Genomic DNA, 19,361 nt, shown 5'->3' with positions numbered 1-19,361 from the left:
GAGAAGGCAACAACTGTTGGCGCAATTATTAGAAAATGGAAGAAACACAAGATGACTGTCAATCTTCCTCGGAATGGGGCATCATGCAAGATCACGCATTGTGGGATTAGAATGATTCTGAGAAACATCAGGAATCAGCCCAGAACTACACGGGAGGACCTGGTCAATGACCTGAAGAGAGCTGAGACCACGGTCTCAAACATTACCGTTAGTAACACACGACGCCGTCATGGATTAAAATCCCGCAGGACACGCAAGGTCCTCCTGCTCACGCCAGGACATGTCCAGGCCTGTTTGAAGTTCGCCAATGACCGTCTGGATGATCCAGAGGAGGAGGCATGCGAGAAGGTCATGTAGTCAGATGAGACCAAAATAGAACTTGTTGGTATCAACTCCACTTGTATAAAATAGAAGGATGAGTACAACCCCAAGAGCACCATCCCAAACATGAAGCATGGTGGAGGAAACATCATACATTTGGGGTGCTTTTCTGGAAAGATGGATGGGGTCATGTATCATGAGATTTTGGCCAGCAACCTCCTTCCCTCAGTAAGAGCATTGAAGATGGGTCATGGCTATGTCTTCCAGCATGACAATGACCTGAAACACACAGCTAGGGCAACTAAAGAGTGGCTCCGTAAGAAGCATTTCAAGGTCCTGGAGTGGCCTAGCCAGTTTCCAGACCTGAACCTTATTGAAAATCGTTGGAGGGAGCTGAAACTCAATGTTGCCCAGCGATAGCCCCGAACCTGAAAGATCTGGAGAAGATCTGTATGGAGGAATGGACCAAAATCCCTGCTTCAGTGTGTGCAAATGGGATCAAGAACTACAGAAAATGTCTGACCTCTGCAATTGCAAACAAAGGTTTCTGTACAAAATATTAAGTTCTGTTTTTCTATTGTATCAAATACTTATTTCATGCAATAAAATGCAAATTAATTATGTAAAAATCATACAATTTGATTTTCTGTTTTTTCTTTTTAGATTCTGTCTCTCACAGTGGAAGTGTACCTACAAAAAAAATTACAGACCTCTCCATTCTTTGTAGGTGGGAAAACTTGCAAAGTCGGCAGTGTATCAAATAATTATTTTCCCCACTGTATATATGGCCCCCCTATCCTGGTATATATGTCTCCCATCATGCCGCACACATAAAAAAAATAAATGATTCTACGCACATTCCCTGCACTCCCTTGCAGTACGGCGTCCCTCTTCTGATGCCAGCAACTGACTTCAGCTTGTATGCGGCACAGCTCATGACGTCACTGCCATGCGCCCCCACACACAGATGTCAGCTGCTGGAATATTCATTGCTCCCAACACCCGGAGCTATGAGCGCGGAGAGCAGTGAATATTCATTTTCCTTAATAGCGGACACACATGATATTTAGTTTACTGAAATAAACTTGTTTGTCAATATCAATCTTTGTTGATTGACAAAACAATAAATAAACTAAAATAAAAAAAATTGAAGAAAAAAAAAAAATGTATACATAAATACTCATTATTCTCTTTTTTCCAAATGTTTCAGAGCTATAAATGCTGATAAGTACCTGTCTTTTTCAGATAATATAGTACAATAGTTCTTCTGCAATAGCCTTGCCTCTGTCATATCTGCAGTAAATCCTTCAATAGTTTTTTTTAGCTTGAGGCAGTTTTCTTTCTCGGTTTCAGCTAAAGCAGACATCCGATCTGCTTCGTCCATAGCGAGTTTGACCTCCTGAAAATAAGCATAGATCGAAACATTAGTAGAAACTATGCAGCAAAGCATTAATACAAACACCCAAGAATATTGACATTTATAGGGACAGTAATGATACCAAAGATTCTGATTCACCAGAAAATGTATTGTTTTGGACCTTGTGGGGGTCACACCGAGTTTGCACGGAATTACCACTGGTGCATGATAATCACTCACTGGACAGTATTTATAGGAACAGTGTAAGGAAAAATGTTTAAGACTGTGCGAGATTTGTAATGCCGTGCTGATTTGCACCAAGCACCTCATCAGCATATTTACAGTACGCTACTGGGCCTCCAATGAAGCTTTGGAATCTTAATCAGTGGCTCATGCAGGATGTTTTTTCATGTTTAGATTACTAATTAAAGGTGTTAATTCAAACAATCATGAACAATAATCTCAAACAATCATGGAGAGCCAATTTTTTTTATGGACACATTAGACGACCATAATAATTCATTAAGATTATAAATAATTGATGTCCTTAGACTATAAATTCTATATGAAGACATTAGCTCCATTTACAGTGAACTGCAAAAGGATAATGAATATAGTCATAAAAACCTGTGCAATTTTCTTCAGTTTTAAAAAAAATCACGGATGCATAAACATTTTTTTACAGACTAGATAAAAGTGCTCAATTTTTACAGACTGTCCAGGAATTTCTGGACAACGGTAAGCCTGCTGCGCGCTATGAAGGTTTTTCAGTGCCTGCAACGGGAGCGTGACTGCAAGTATGTCATTTGCATATGACTCGCCCCCTGGGCCTTGGGGCACTCGGAACCGGGCTTCAGTGTAATGATGGGGATAGTAGTGGCAACCCGGTCCTTGACTCAGGGTGGTCAGACCAGTGGTAGTCTACTATGTGCTTTGCAATGTCCGACTACGCCACCCGTGGATTGCGGTTAGGGCTAACCGCCGCTGCAGTGCAGACCGCTGAGGCTGGTGTTGTGGGTGCAGCAGGGAATAGTACGACTCCCTACGGGAGGAGTGTAGCCTCAGGGCAGCGAGGTGTAGATGGTGGGGGTGATGGTGCAGGGCGTCCCAACGTGTTGCAGCCCAGGGTCTTTTACTCACAGTTCGTATACTCCAAGCCACTTCTGTACAGGTAGTGACTGCCCAAGCCGTGCTGCGTCCACCAGGTGAGGGACTCGGTCAACCCCCAGGCAATTCAGGAGTATGGCACAGGACTCCCTTCTATCCTTCCTCTGGCTCTTGCCCCACCAGTGACCTAGCTTTTGTCCAGCTGCCGCGGATCTATGCGGGTAAACGTGGGCCCCGTTTCCCGCTATTCTATATGGTGCCTTCCTAGCAAGGTTTAGCAGGAGGTCGCACCAAGTGATGATCACGACCTCCGGTTCTTGGCTGAGGGATAATTTACCTCCACCAATTTGGGATCCGATACCCTTTTCTTGCCTGACCCGTCACCCGATTTCACGTTGGTCCTTAGGGTCCCCTCTGCCTTCTTGTTTCTGAGCCCTTCTGTTTCTCTGTCACTTCTTCTCCTTTCCTGTTCCTTCTTCTCCTCCTTCCCTCGGCCTCTTCTCCAGGCCTACTTCTCCTTCTCCTCCCAGGCTCCGGCCTTCACCCTAGGCCTGCCTTTGAGCAGAGCTCCTACAGAGCCTCCACTCCCTGTCTTCCTCTCTCACTCTGAACTGACCCCTGTACTAAGATGGTGCCCACCTTTTATACCTCCCCTCTGAGTGTGAGCTCAGGTGACCAGCACCCAGTGAGCTCCTACCTATGCTCAGAAACCGTCCCCTTCTGCTCCTACATCACTGGGTTTTCCTCCCCCCTCCCCACTCCAGCCGGGGACATGGTCTGTCGTGCCTGCATTACTGTATAAATGGGAGCACCGTTGAGCTGTCCCCCGGAAATGGGGTGTGTGTGATGCATGCAGCTAACTGAGCCCTGGTCCATACTCCATCCTTACCCGGGAGTGGAATATCACACCTCTGGCAGAGGTGCAATACCCCTACAGCGGCCGAACCCTCGGGGTGCTACACATACATGCGGCCACATGCCACCTAGATGTGTGTGGCATTGTGGCGCCCTGCTACGCACAGGTGCCACAGAACCCAGTAGGGTGCATGGATGGACTTCTGCACAAGAGGCCCTCACACAGTCACACACCTCCACCCTACCACCTCAGACCACCAGAAGGAGCCCTGATAGGGATATAAATATGGAGGGTGGAGCCAGGCAACTCAGTGCAGTGTTTAGTCTGAGAGCATGCTGACACTGAGAGCAGCGAAGACGCAGCTCGTCTGCTGCTGCCGTAGTGAGGGCCCTGAGTGCGGCCGACGACAAAGAGGAAAGGAGAGAGGAGTTGAGGGGGCAGAGGAGCGTACCAGGCTCACCCCAAAATATACACCGGACACCGGGTCTGCTCCTACAGGGACCCTTTACACCCAGTAGGGACCACAGGATACCTGCAGGACTACAAGTCCCAGGCCAACCAACGCTGACTACTGTACCAGGGCTAGGAGTCACGGAGGCCCCAGCGACCAGGGAGAGTGATCTCCAAGAGAAGGCCCTACCACCAGGTCAGCAGGTGCAAGTGAGAGAGAGAGACAGTAATTAAGCCAGGCCTAGCTCCAGGCAGGTCAGAAGCTTAGAAAGTGGAAGCAACGGATCAGGAGGCCCTATACCCACTCACTGGGGAGAGTCCAGAAGTGCACCCTGCCTACCGAGTACCCTGGACCATACCTGTATCTACACCAGTAAAGGTACCGAAACGAACCCCCGTGTGAGTGTCCGTCATTTCTTCCTGAACCGCCCTGGCCGTCTCTCCCCTGTACCACCATCCATTACCCCTACACTGCCCTGAGGCCCGCTCCACCTGTGGGGAGCCATTCCATCATAAGCTGCCCTAACATCTGCCTCAGAGGACTGCTCCGCAGCGGCGGCTCCCTTTAGCCGCATTCCACAGGTGGCGTCACAAACACTTTACAAATCCCCTATAAATAATTCCCCTTTTTGGTTGACCGTCCTGGGCCACGGACCGGGTCAGCCACCGTGATATCCCCCAGCAATCAGAGGCCCGCCTGCCGAGTACCCCACGGCCCTGGGGACGCGTCAGCATCTCTCAATGTAAGCTTATTGTGTGGGGCCAGACACAGCTAGTTGAAATGTGGCCAGAAGTATGTAAATCGCATACTTGCGGTTACTTGACAGCCAGCTGCGGGCACCGGAGAATCCTCACAGCACGCAGCGCCTATGCCTGGATTACCTCTTTAAAGATTCGTGGAGCTGAAGTACTAAAGGCTAATAACCATCTCTATCCAAGTAGGTAGCAGTTTAGGTGTATGTTATTGCTTCATGTTGATCCTTGGTGACTTTTTACTATTTTGTGTCCTAGCAGAATGAAATATGTTTTATGGGAAAATTCATATCTGTTTTATTTATTTTTTATTTTTAAAAATTAATGGTTTTATGGTTTTAGGGGTATCTGAATTTGGTTCATCACAACCACTGGAGGTCTAAAAGCTTGGTGTAATAACATAGATGCCAAAATGCATTACTTTTGTGAATCAAATTCAGTGAATCGCACAGAGTGCTGGACTCACTCACACACACACAATACATACACTATTCACACAGCATACACTGAAAATATTCTACACACAGCAAACAACACCACATATTAATACACTATAGACACTACAATATACAGTACACTACAAACAAAGCAGACAATACATACACTACATACAGTACAGACCAAAAGTTTGGACACACCTTCTCATTTAAAGATTTTTCTGTATTTTCATGACTATGAAAATTGTACATTCACACTGAAGGCATCAAAACTATGAATTAACACATGTGGAATTATATACTTAACAAAAAAGTGTGAAACAGCTGAAAATATGTCTTATATTCTAGGTTCTTCAAAGTAGCCACCTTTTGCTTTGATGACTGCTTTGCACACTCTTGGCATTCTCTTGATGAGCTTCAAGAGGTAGTCACCGGAAATGGTCTTCCAACAATCTTGAAGGAGTTCCCAGAGATGCTTAGCACTTGTTGGCCCTTTTGCCTTCACTCTGCGGTCCAGCTCACCACAAACCATCTCGATTGGGTTCAGGTCTTGTGACTGTGGAGGCCAGGTCATCTGGCGTAGCACCCCATCACTCTCGTTCTTGGTCAAATAGCCCTTACACAGCCTGGAGGTGTGTTTGGGGTCATTGTCCTGTTGAAAAATAAATGATGGTCCAACTAAACGCAAACCGGATGGAATAGCATGCCGCTGCAAGATGCTGTGGTAGCCATGCTGGTTCAGCATGCCTTCAATTTTGAATAAATCCCCAACAATGTCACCAGCAAAGCACCCCACACCATCACACCTCCTCCTCCATGTTTCATGGTGGGAACCAGGCATGTAGAGTCCATCCGTTCACCTTTTCTGCGTCGCACAAAGACACGGTTGTTGGAACCAAATATCTCAAATTTGGACTCATCAGACCAAAGCACAGATTTTCACTGGTCTAATGTCCATTCCTTGTGTTCTTTAGCCCAAACAAGTCTCTTCTGCTTGTTGCTTGTCCTTAGCAGTGGTTTCCTAGCAGCCATTTTACCATGAAGGCCTACTGCACATAGTCTCCTCTTAACAGTTGTTGTAGAGATGTGTCTGCTGCTAGAACTCTGTGTGGCATTGACCTGGTCTCTAATCTGAGCTGCTGTTAACCTGCGATTTCTGAGGCTGGTGACTCGGATAAACTTATCCTCAGAAGCAGAGGTGACTCTTGGTCTTCCTTTCCTGGGGCGGTCCTTATGTGAGCCAGTTTCTTTGTAGCGCTTGATCGCTTTTGCAACTGCACTTGGGGACACTTTCAAAGTTTGCCCAATTTTTCGGACTGACTGACCTTCATTTCTTAAAGTAATGATGGCCACTCGTTTTTCTTTACTTAGCTGCATTTTTCTTGCCATAATACAAATTCTAACAGTCTATTCAGTAGGACTATCAGCTGTGTATCCACCTGACTTCTGCACAACACAACTGATGTTCCCAACCCCATTTATAAGGCAAGAAATCCCACTTATTAAACCTGACAGGGCACACCTGTGAAGTGAAAACCATTTCCGGTGACTACCTCTTGAAGCTCATGAAGAGAATGCCAAGAGTGTGCAAAGCAGTCATCAAAGCAAAAGGTGGCTACTTTGAAGAACCTAGAATATAAGACATATTTTCAGTTGTTTCACTCTTTTTTGTTAAGTATATAATTCCACATGTGTTAATTCATAGTTTTGATGCCTTCAGTGTGAATGTACAATTTTCATAGTCATGAAAATACAGAAAAATCTTGAAATGAGAAGGTGTGTCCAAACTTTTGGTCTGTACTGTACATAATACATATACTAATCACACTGCATACATTACCTCACATATACACAATACACAAAGTATAGACTACACATACACAAGCCGCATAGTCTATACACATCAACTACACATACAATATATACCAACTACACTACAAAATAAATTAATAGTACAAGTGAAGATAAAGAGCATTGTAATATATCCTATCAGAGAAATATAATCTTTCTCCACCTATTGGTCATATTTTTATCTCCTGTACTATTCAATCTCAAACACTACTCAGAGGGAACATTTCAGTAAAACTCCCTCTGCGCAAGAGCAGTGTAAAACATTCTGAAATATATTTATTGTTGTGTCATCCACTGTACTGTTGAGTTTTGTCTTTTATTGCTAAACAATTCAGGTATGCAAGTGCACTGGTGGGTACAGTATATCAGTACACTTGCAGCCTATTGTTCCTCTTAGCTTCTCTATGGCCATGCAATCGCTTACTTCTTAACTGACATTAGAGAGCAAAAGTAATGTTATGTAGCAGTGCATCTATCTCCAATAATGATCTAGAAGTGGGGTCAGCGCCGGTGGGGAAAAATGAAGAGGATTCATAGAATGCAAGTGCACTCGTACACCAACCAGTGCACTTGCAAATCTAGTTCCCTTTAAATCTGTTAAACTTGTCTGAAAACTGTAGGAGGACAAAAGCACACAAGACCATTGGGTGATACCCTTTTGGGTACAAAGAAAGTAAAATGAAGGTGTTCACATGAGCAGGTTGTGTGCAGGCACAACTCCTATGAACAACACCTGAAAATATCAGCTGCTGCAGATTGTGGCTGGGGCAGAGGTGTAACTAGGGAGAAGAAGCCGGGGCATGCAGGGTGCGCTATCGGGCCACCTAATGCAGTAGTCCGAGGTGTCTCTCCCAGCGGTTTCATTCTGCCCCCCCCCCCCCCGGACCGGAGCTGGCCAATCTCTGAGCCGGGTGTCAAGCTGACAGCCGACTCACAGAAGCTGTAGCATGCCGACTCCCACCGTTCAATTACTCTTGCGTCTTTTAGACGCGAGTACAATTGAAACTCTGACCGTCGGCTTAGAGCGACATCAGCAATGTGATCAGGTCATGTGATCATGCTGCTGACGTCACTCGCCAGCGCCCAGAAGAGAGAAGACCATCGGTGGTAAGTGCTCCTGTGGCTAAGGAGCTGAAGATACCGAAGATTCAGCATTGGGGGCAGGAGACTATTTATTCAGGGTGCAGGGGGGGGGGTTATTCAGTGTGCAGAGAGGCTAGTTATTCAGTGTGGAGGGGGGATTTATTCAGTGTGTAGGGGGGTGTCATAGAAGTATTAAGAAAATATTAACAATTCTTTCTGCCCCTGAAGCCCCTCTCAACCCTCCCCTATAGTATTTGTTAAAGGACCAAGAGCTGACACTTGGCCAACTGCATCTATGCAAATTAACACACACCTGAGAAGGGCCTTGGAAGCAAATGCTGGCACATTAGGTGCTACCAAACTCAATTAGACACAGGCGTGCAATAAATCTACATCTAGCTGAGAAGGTATTGTTCCCAGGACGTCAAAGGGAATTTAACAGAGGTCCCCCAGATGTTCGCCACCAACACGAAATATGAAATAACTAGAGTTCCATAATTCTGAAAATAACGGGACCCATGTTTTTAGTGACAGGGTCGGCTAGGGAGCAAGATGGAAAAAGTGGTATCTTTTTCGGGCCTCTATTATCAACCAGTGAGAAGTTATCGAAAAAGTTAGAGTTTTTAATAAAAACATGAAGGGTGGAGCCCAGCCCACATGATGTCAGCACAAGTGGCATGTGGGCAGGTCTCCTCTTCGGCACAAAAGATCCAACTGAAGATTGATCCATACTCATTGCCGGGAGTATATATTTTTTATAGCAAAGGATCGCATTCGATACCGGTCAAATCTGGAGTGCCTCCCCTCCACCTATACTGAGTTGTCCCTGCGAACTGTATAGTAAGTTTCCTCTTTAATCCTGTTTATTTTGTGTAACTGAATATTCTGTACAGTAATTGTTCCCTTTTGTAAAATTTTGCATATTTTTCATAACACTGCATCCCTTTTGGACTAAATATGATATTTAATAGTCCTGTTTCATTTGCTCTTTAATCGTTCCCTCCCCTGAAGCCTTATACGCTACCAGAATGCAGGCGTCCAGCCAGGCCTGTATTATAGTTCAAACTCGGCTGGTGGTGGCAGCGAATAACAATAATTGGGCTATCGTGAAGCGAACAGTGTCTGTACGGGGCATATACACATATTCCATGTGGTGGAATCTAGAGGTGTGATGTCATACCCTTGCCGATACCTACATAGTGAGTATTCGGGATCGTGTACTCGCGAATCCCTGCTCAATCCTGTGAATATTGAGTGACGGCAGCAGCGAGATATTGTGTGATCTCCCCAGTGTTGTCCCTGTGCGTCCCTGACAAATTGGTGGCAGCGGTGGGATATTACAGAAAATCAGTGTCTGGATTGAGCAATCATTCCTGTCACTGCACTGTCAATGCCTTTGGAAGTGCATTGAGCTGTAGGTTGGATTGCTGCTAAAGGGAAAAAAAAGCAAAAAAAACCTCTTTAAATCTTCTTCCTTAGCGAATGTGAACGAGCTGAGTGTGACTGGAGCGTAAGTGCAAATGGAAGTAAGTGTGTGACTTGTGATTCAGTGACTTTGGATTCAGGGAGTTTGGAAGAGAGGAATTTGGACTGAATTGCTGTCTGTATTTTATTCATTCTTTACATTTCTTTTTACTTAACATTTCTGTCTAGTGCAATCCCCATTAGGAAATGAGCTCCATTATTGACAATGCTATCCAGTGTACATCTTGCCACATGTATGCAATCCTTGAACAGCCGGTCGTGGGTGCATACTGCTTTGCGAGATGTGTGCACGTTGTGCGTTAGGAAGCCCAGGTACTGGATCTAAATGAGCAGCTGGCAACACTGAGATCCATAGACAATATGGAAAGGAGTCTGCTGCTCTCGGAGCAGCTGCTCACTGGGGTAGATGTGGGGGAGGGTGGTAGTATGGAGCTGCAGGACAGTGAGGCAGCTAGCTGGGTGACAGTTTTAAGGGGGGGTAGAGGGAAGAGTGCAAGGGAGGCTAGTCCTGATCTAGCACACCCCAATAAGTTTGCAAAGTTGGCAGTTGAGGGGGGTGTCAGTACAGGGGTAGCACTGCTGCAGCCAGGCATGTCTTCTGAAAGCCGGAGGAGTGTCAGCTCCAGTAAGGGGGAAATAGGAGAGCAGGGCAGGCCAGGCAGGTGCTGGTAGTGGGGGATTCAATTATTAGGGGAACAGATAGGGCAATCTGTCACAAAGACAGGGATCATCGAACAGTGTGCTGCCTACCTGACGCTCTAGTCCGGCACATCGATGATCGGGTTGACAGATTACTGGGAGGGTCTGGTGGGGACCCAGCGGTCATGGTGCACATTGGCACAAATGACAAAGTTAGAGGGAGGTGGAAGGTCCTTAAAGATGATTTCAGGGAATTAGGCTGCAAGTTTAAAGCAAGTACCTCCAAGGTGGTATTCTATGAAATACTGCCTGTACCACGTGCCACGCCAGAGAGGCAACGGGAGATTAGGGAGATAATTAAGTGGCTCAGGAATTGGTGTAGGAAGGAGGGGTTTGGGTTCCTGGAGAACTGGGCCGACTTCTCAGTTGGCTACAGGTTCTACGCTATGGACGGGCTGCACCTTAATGGGGAGGGTGCAGCTGTGCTGGGGGAGAAAATGGCTGGAGGAGTGTTTAAACTAGGGATTGGGGGGGAGGGTATTCATTTTATAGGTGGGGACGATAGTGCAGATAGTGACCTGGGCACAAATAAAGAAATTGGGGTTGGGGTTAGAACAGTCAATATAGTAAGAACGAATAGAGGTACAGAGAGATACATAAAATGCATGTACACTAATGCCAGAAGCCTCACCAACAAAATGGAGGAATTAGAATTAATTTTGTTGGAAAATAAATATGACATGGTGGGGATATCTGAGACATGGCTGGAAAAGAGCAGTTAATTTACAGGGCTATAGTCTGTTCAGAAGTGACTGTACAAACAAGCGAGGGGGGGTGTGTTTATATGTAATATTATCCTTAAAACCCATCTTGCATGAGAATATATGTGAATCTAATGAAAATGTAGAGTCCCTGTGGGTGGAGATAAGGGGAGGGGGGAAAAATAATAAATTACTGATAGGGGTTTTAACTACATAAATAGTAAGAAATTAAAAAATAATAGTGTTGGCCCCCTTAAAAATAGTCTGGGTGAAATGGTAGATATGCTAAATGATTTTTTTTCAAAAGTATTTACACAAGAAAATCGCATGACAGAAAACATGATCAATGATAACAAAATTTCTCCATTAAATGTCACTTGCTTAACCCAGCAGGCGTCTAAAAATCACTAAAGTTGCCAAATCCCAGGGCCCGGATGGGATACACCCGCGAGTACTGCAGGAATTAAGTAACGTCATAGATAGACCATTATTTTTAATGTTTAAAGATTCCATAATAACAGGGTCTGTACCACAGAACTGGCGTATAGCAAATGTGGTGCCAATATTCAAAAAGGGGACAAAAACTGAACTTGGAAATTATAGGCCAGTAAGCTTAACCTCTACTGTGGGTAAAATCCTGGAGGGTTTCCTAAGAGATGCTATACTAGAGTGTCTGAAGAAGAATAACCTCATGACCCAGTATCAACATGGGTATACAAGGGACCGTTCCTATCAAACTAATCTGATCATCTTTTATGAGGAGGTAAGTTCTGGACTGGACCAAGGAAATGCAGTGGATGTTGTGTATATGGACTTTTCAAAAGCTTTTGATATGGTTCCATACAAAAGGTTGATACATAAAATGAGAACAATGGGGGAAAAATATGTAAGTGGGTTAAGAACTGGCTCAATGATAGGAAACTAAGGGTGATTATTAATGGAACACACTCAGACTGGGTCACAGTTAACAGTGGGGTTCCACAGGGGTCAGTATTGGGCCCGCTTCTTTTTAACATATTTATTAATGACCTTGTAGGGGGCATACCGAGTAATATTTCAATATTTACAGATGACACTAAACTCTTCAGGGTAATCAATACAGAGGAGGACAATTTTAGATTACAGGAGGATATATGTAAACTAGAAGCTTGGGCTGATAAATGGCAAATGAGCTTTAATGGGGATAAATGTAAGGTAATGCACTTGGGCAGAGGAAATAAAATGTATAATTATATGCTTAATTGTAAAACACTGGGCAAAACTGACACTGAAAAAGACCTGGGTATATTGGACGACAAGCTCACGTTTGGTGGCTAGTGTCAGGCAGCTGCTGCAAAGGCAAATAAAATAATGGGATGCATTAAAAGAGGCATGTATGCTCATGAGGGGAACATCATTTTACCTCTATACAAGTCATTAGTGCGACCACACTTAGAATACTGTGTACAGTTCTGGTCTCCGGTGTATAAGAAAGACATAGCTGAACTAGAGCGGGTACAGAGAAGAGCAACCAAGGTTATTAGAGGACTGGGGGAGTCTGCAATACCAAGACAGGTTATTACACTTGGGGTTATTTAGTTTGGAAAAATGAAGGCTTAGGGGTGATCTTATTACTATGTACAAGTATATGAGGGGACAGTACAAAGACCTGTCTACTGATCTTTTTACTCTGAGGCCAGAGACGGGGACAAGGGGCATCTTCTACATCTGGAAGAAAGAAGGTTTAATCATAATCACAGACGCGGATTCTTTACTGTAAGAGCAGTGAGACTATGGAACTCTCTGCCGCATGACGTTGTAATGAGTGATTCAGTACCAAAATTTAAGAAAGGCCTGGATGCCTTGAAAAGTATAATATTACAGTTTATATATACTAGATTCCTTGATATGGCATTGATCCAGTCTGATTGCTGTATGTGGAGTCAGGAAGGAATTTTTTTCCCCAATGTGGAGCTTGGTGTTTGCCACATGTTTTTTTTTTGCCTTTCTCTGGATCAACATGTTAGGCTATGGGTTGAACTAGATGGACTTAGTCTTCCTTCAACCTTAAAAACGATGTTACTATGTTACTGAAAACTTACATAGTCCTTGCGAGAATTATGTTCAGAGTTTTAAGAAATCAGACTCCATGTTTTAATATTTTTTAATATTCATGCAATAATTAAGAACTCATAGTTCGAAACACGTTTGCTGATGCCCTCCTAAGAGTGTTTTTATTATTTTTTCTATGACCAAATTTAGTACAATTGTTTTTCGAAGATTTGTCCAGCTGGATCGTCCTCGGTTTCCTGATTAACTATCCCAGTCGCACTACTGGTTCCAAGCTGAGATCTTCTAAGCGGGTGCGGTGATAATTTTCGCATTCTCTTTAGCCTCATCCACCCTGAGTTTGTGTTACCAGAGAAACTCATTCCGGGGAAGACCGTGACTGTCACTGGGTTTGAGGGTGTTTGCCGTCCCATACCGATGGCCCCGGTTTTCCTGGACTGTGGTGCGGGGAAGGGGTTAAGGGAAGTGAGGGTGTCAGAGAATCTCCCCACTAATGTGCTATTGGGGACTGATCTGGGATGGTTGGCTGCCCGATACATTCCTGACAACCCTCCCAGATCTAATATGACATGTAATGCCACTGTCAATGTCGATTTAATGCATAATAAAAATGTGTGTTGTGGTAAAGAGGAACTCAGCCACCACACCCTGCGGGGTGATGCTGCTGAGGATCCCCTAAAACGAGCCAGCATAAGTGCTATGGGGAGCAGGCACGAGCACCAGGAAGCAGGTCGTCCCGTGCAGGTGACCAGGGTAACGCCAGATGGTGACATGTTCAGTGGTAGCTGCCCCATGACTAGCACGACTCCAGAGGTGATGAGAAAGGATTGGGAGAAACACGGGGGTCATAGGGAAAGTGATCCCGTGCCGTCGACCAGTGTCACAACGGACTGTGAAATGGCCGGTCGTAGCTGCCCCGTTGCTAGCACGGCCCCCCAGGTAGCCATGAGGGATGGAAGGGTAGGCCCCACAACCAGGCAAGGTAAAAGAAGGGTGTGTCCCCCTGTCCGTCAGGAGTATGGGAGGAAGGTACCCGTAGCCTGTCAGAGATGTGGGGAAAATATATCCCCAGTCGGTCAGAGCGGTGGGCAAGTTGGGTCTACTTCTTCTCTGATCAGCAGGAAGGGTGGGCCAGGAGGTGGGCTTAAAGGGGCGATCTGTAAATCAGCCCATACGCCACCTCAAAGAGGGGGAGATGTCATGGAAGTATTAATAAAATTTTTACAATTCTTTCTGCCCCTGAAGCCCCTCTCACCCCTCCCCTATAGTATTTGTCAAACGACCACTGACACTTGACCAACTGCATCTGTGCAAATTAACACACACCTGAGAAGGGCCTTGGAAGCAAATGCTGGCACATTAGGTGCTATCAAACCCAATTAGACACAGGCGTGCGATAAATCTACATCTAGCTGAGAAGTGTTCCCAGGACGTCAAAGGGAATTTAACAGAGGTCCCCTGGATGTTCAGCACCAACACAAAATATGGAATAACTAAAGTTCCATAATTCTGATAATAAAGGGACCCATGTTTTTAGTGACAGGGTTGGCTAGGGAACAATGTGGATGTTTTCCTGTTGCTGTGAGCCCCTCTGGGGGGCTGTTACGCAAAAGTAACAAAATAGCAGACCGCAACTACGCCATGTGTGGTCTCTACAGGAAGGTAAATTCACAACGGAAAAAGTAGTATCACTTTCGGGCCTCTATGATCAACCAGTGAGGAGATATCAAAGAAGTTAGAGTTTTTAATAAAAACATGAAAGGTGGAGCCCAGCCCACGTGATGTCAGCACAAGGGGCGTGTGGGCAGGTCCCCTCTTCGGCATAAAAGATCCAACTGAAGATTGATCCATATTCATTGCCGGGAGTATATATTTATTATAGCAAAGGGTCGCATTCGAGAACGGTCAAATCTGGAGTGCCTCCCCTCCACCTATACTGAGTTGTCCCTGCGAACTGTATAGTAAGTTTCCTCTTTAATCCTGTTTATTTTGTGTAACTGCATATTCTGTACTGTAATTGTCCCCTCTTGTAAAATCTTGTATATTTTTCAGGGGATTTATTCAGTGTGCAGGGGGAGATTTATTCAGGGTGCAGGGGGGCTATTTATTCAGTGTGGGAAGGGTTTATTCAGTGTGCAGGGGGGCTATTTATTCAGTGTGGGGGGGATTTATTCAGTGTGCAGGTTGGCTATTTATTCAGTGTGGAGGGGATTTATTCAGTGTGCAGGGGGGCTATTTATTCAGTGTGGGGAGGCAGGATTTATTCAGCATTCTGGGGGGCTATTAATTCACTGTGGGGGGGGTTACTCAATGTGGAAGGGGGATTTATTCAGTGTGGAGGGGGAATTTATTCAGGGTGCAGGGTGGCTATTTGTACAGTGTCGAGAGGGATTTATTCAGCGTGGAGGGGGGATATTTATTCAGTGTGGGGGGGAATTTATTTAGTGTGGAGGGGAGATTTATTCTGTGAGGAGGGAGGATTTAATCTGTGGGGAGAGAGTGGGGGGTGGGTGAGACACATTATGGGAAGCGAGGAGAAAAATGTGTGCCGAGGGTATTGTGGCCGAGGGTGATGTGATGTGTGCGGACACAGTATGGTGAGCGAGGGTGATGGGATGTGTGTGGACACAGTATGGGGAGCGAGGGTGATGGGATGGGAAGATCCTCCATATTATAGTTTACTACGGACTCTGTGGATTATTATTTTTTTATTATTATTATTTTAATAAATGGGAGAAAGAGGGAAATCGTTGTGGAGTTTTTCTTCAAATAAAGATTTTTTTGGTGTGTTTTCTTCTCTTTTTACTTACTGGGTTAGTAATCGGGTTGTCTGAAGACACCTCTCCAGTACTGACCCGTGGGCTTGATGTCAGAAGACATTACATAGCTGACATCAACCCCACAGTCCCATCAACCCAATTGCCACCACACCAGGGCAATCTGGAAGAGCCGATACTAAGCGCCAAAATTTGCGCATCTAATGGATACGCCATTTCTGGGGTGGCTGAGAGCTGGTCTTATTAGGCTGGGAAGGGGGCAAAATCTATGGCCCTTTCCAGTCTATTAATATCAGCCCCCAGTTGTCTGATTTGTCTTATCTGGTTATTAAAAATAGGGGGGACCCCACAACATTTTTTTAGGTTTCCCCATTTTTAATAACCAGCAAAGGCAACGCAGACAGCTGGGGGCTGATATTAATAGGTTGGGATGGTCTATGAATATTGGCTCCTTCCCAGAATAATATGACTAGCTCACAGCTGTCTGCATTCCTTTGGCTGGTTATAAAAATGGGGGGGGACGGGGACATCGTTTTTTTCATTTATTTATTAACAAGTACAGTAAAATGCAAGGCACTGCTCCACTCCTCCACTTGGACCTCCGCTTCTGTTAGAACTCTCCTGTTAGGTTTTTTCTAGTTTGCTGGTCACATGACCTTTTTTGACTATTTAATCCTGCTCCGCCCTCCTGGCCTTGCTGGACTTCATTGTAATTTCTACTCTTGAGCTAGCTTGGTGCTCTGTTACCTTTCTCAGTCAGTTTTGCTAGGTCTTCGGACCTCTATGTTCTATGTTGTTTGTTTCTCTTATTTCTGCTACAATTTCTGCTAGGAGGTGTCCATCTTTCTCCCAGTCCCTAGTTCTGGTAGGGATCCCTTCCTCACATCTATAGGTCTTCATTCAGACTAGCCGAGGACTTTAGCGGGTCTGATCGCAGGATCAGGTTCCCCGTTACATCGTAGGGATCCAGCTTAGTTCTATTGTAGGGACAAATCTCCTGTCTTTCCTTAGTGCTTGTAGCAGATCATAACAGCTTCCTGGTTCAAGATCATTATTTTTTTAAATTCTGTTATTTTAAGTAATTTTTTTATCCACATTTGTTTGTAGGATAATTGTCTTGTTCTTACCCCTATTTTACTTCCTTCTGCAAACCCCTAGCCCTTACTATGACCATTTTACATCACAAAACTTCACGTCCCCATTGACTTATATGGGTTTTGGGTCCAGGGTCAAGTTCTGGTACACAAACTGAACTTTTTCCTCAAGTTGAATCCGAACTTCCACGGGTCCACTCATCCGTACTCTTCACCATTCATCATTCAACCGCTGATGTGGATTTATGTATTAATCCTCCCTTTCTGTTTCATATTTTATATGTTATACTTCTGTCGGGTTTTAATCCCACTTCCTTCACATATTCTTTTTATTCCTTTTTAATCATGTTTGAGCAATTTTCCATTACTGGTATTTTTAATGCTTAATTTTCTATAGTTACACACTCTCGCTCTGTTTTCTTATGTGTCCTATCAACTCTTTATGGTACTATTTCATGTACTTTGCACACATTTTTTTACCCTCTTCCTTCTTCTTCCTGTCTTCCAGGCCTCCTTTTGAATTTGAACCTCAACCCCTCAGTGGGTGGTACCCTAGGCTTTTTAATACCCATTTTGGTCTATAAATATTTCTATATACCAGTGTGTGTAACCTGTTGTTTTGGGTTTTGTTTTGTTTTTTTTACACTTGATAAAGATGCCAGTATGGCATTGAAATATGTAGTGGACAATAAATAACCTTCTAAGAATATTGCAGAAAGACTTATTTCTGCCATTTTTAAATGTATTTTTTATCCTGTTTTGGTAAAGTGTTAAAAAGAAAAGACAAAACAAATAATACAAAAAATTGCAAAATCAATAATACTAATAATGCTATTTTTTGTATTATTTGTGTTGTTTTTTCTCTTTCTTGTGTTGTCTTTTTTATACATTATTTTCTATATTTTTGCCTCTTATCTCTTTTTTTGAATTACATTAGAGCATATTTTATTAATATTTAGTATTATTGTATTAATTGTAATATTTGTATTTTAAATTTGTGAATAGTTTGTTTTATGTTATCGAATTTATTTTATATTTGTAAATTCAATCTAGGGTTTAATGATAGCTCTATTTGGGCATGTAAGAGGAAATTCTAATCCCTGTTGAAAATCGGGGAAGTCTCAAAATGCGTCATGGCGATTATCCACTTGCCATATGATTGCGTGGTCTCTATAGTTTTGTTACAGTCATCTGCTTTGAGGAATGAAAAGTCCATTAACCCCTTCATGGCCTTGGACGTATCCATACGTCTAGGTTAGTAGGTACTTACCGATCTTGGACGTATGGATATGATCAACACTGGGTGTTCAGCTGATATGGCAGCTGATACCTGACACTCACTGCCAGGTGTGGTGTCCACACCGCTCCCGGCAATTTAATTTACTAAGTGCTCCGATCTTTAGCAATCACAGCATTTAGATGGCGGGCAGAAGGAGGGGGTCCCTTCTGCCCTTCGATCGGCACCTCCGCGGCATTATTCACGTGGGGCTGATGGTTGCCATCGTGACCCAATATTGTCATAACAACATCCGGGTTACCAGAGCTAGCAAGCTTGTTACACCATGCTCAGAGCATGGTGTATCAAGCTTTTACGTCAGTGCAGCACTAACAGTTTATAATGCAAAGCAATACTTGTGCATTGCTATGCTTTATAAGTGATCAGAGTCAAAAAAGTGAAAGTGCCATAGAAGGACTAAGTAAAAAAGTTTAAAAAGTAAGGCTATGTGCCCACTTTGCGGAAATGAAGCAGAAAATTTCTGCTTCATTTCCGCATGTCCTCTCCCGGAAAAACGCATGCGGAATTTTGCAAGCGTTTATCGCGCGTTTTTCGCGCGTTTTCCTCATGCGGAATTGCCTTGCGTTTTTTATTGCATTGAAAAGGCAATCCCACTTGCAGAAACGGAAAATTAAATGACATGCTGCGGATTTTTGTGCGCATCAAAAACGCTGCGGAAAAATCCGCAGCATGGGCATAGAATGGTGTGAAAAATAAATAAAATCAATTCTTTATTTAGATGGAAACCCCGATGTAAGTGCTCAGCATAGAGCACAGGATAAATGCGATCCAAAATATTATGTAAAATGTTCCCAAAAAAAGCTTCAAATCAATCTACAAAAAAAGCAAGTCCCCACTCAGGTCTGTCATGTGTTAACGTAAATATAGGGGGCTTCCATGTTACTGGTAGCACAAAGGCTCTGGAATAGTGAAAGTGCTCCTCGACCCCCAAAAGAAATTCAGCAAATTTTGCGCTCCAAATCCAAATGCCCCTCTCCCTTATGAGCCCCAGTGTGCCTAAACCACATTTAGCATCCACATGTTTGGCATTTCTGTAGCTATGAG

General features: G+C 44.2%; 1 protein-coding gene across 1 annotated transcript in view; it reads right to left on the bottom strand.

Moving 5' to 3' along the window:
- Positions 1-19,361, bottom strand: part of PDE4DIP (phosphodiesterase 4D interacting protein) — a 738,656-nt gene that overhangs the window by 546,535 nt on the left and 172,760 nt on the right. The window contains exon 4 of the mRNA XM_073644096.1: positions 1,554-1,720. Within this exon, the coding sequence (XP_073500197.1) occupies positions 1,554-1,720 (167 nt within the window). The remainder of the gene's footprint in view (positions 1-1,553; positions 1,721-19,361) is intronic.

This window comes from Phyllobates terribilis, unplaced genomic scaffold, assembly GCF_046119375.1.
Source record: "Phyllobates terribilis strain yellow unplaced genomic scaffold, ASM4611937v1 Scaffold_8__6_contigs__length_399053987, whole genome shotgun sequence".
Classification (NCBI taxonomy): domain Eukaryota; kingdom Metazoa; phylum Chordata; class Amphibia; order Anura; family Dendrobatidae; genus Phyllobates; species Phyllobates terribilis.
Note: the sequence above shows the minus strand (reverse complement) of the source record. Positions and strands in the feature narration are given on the sequence as shown.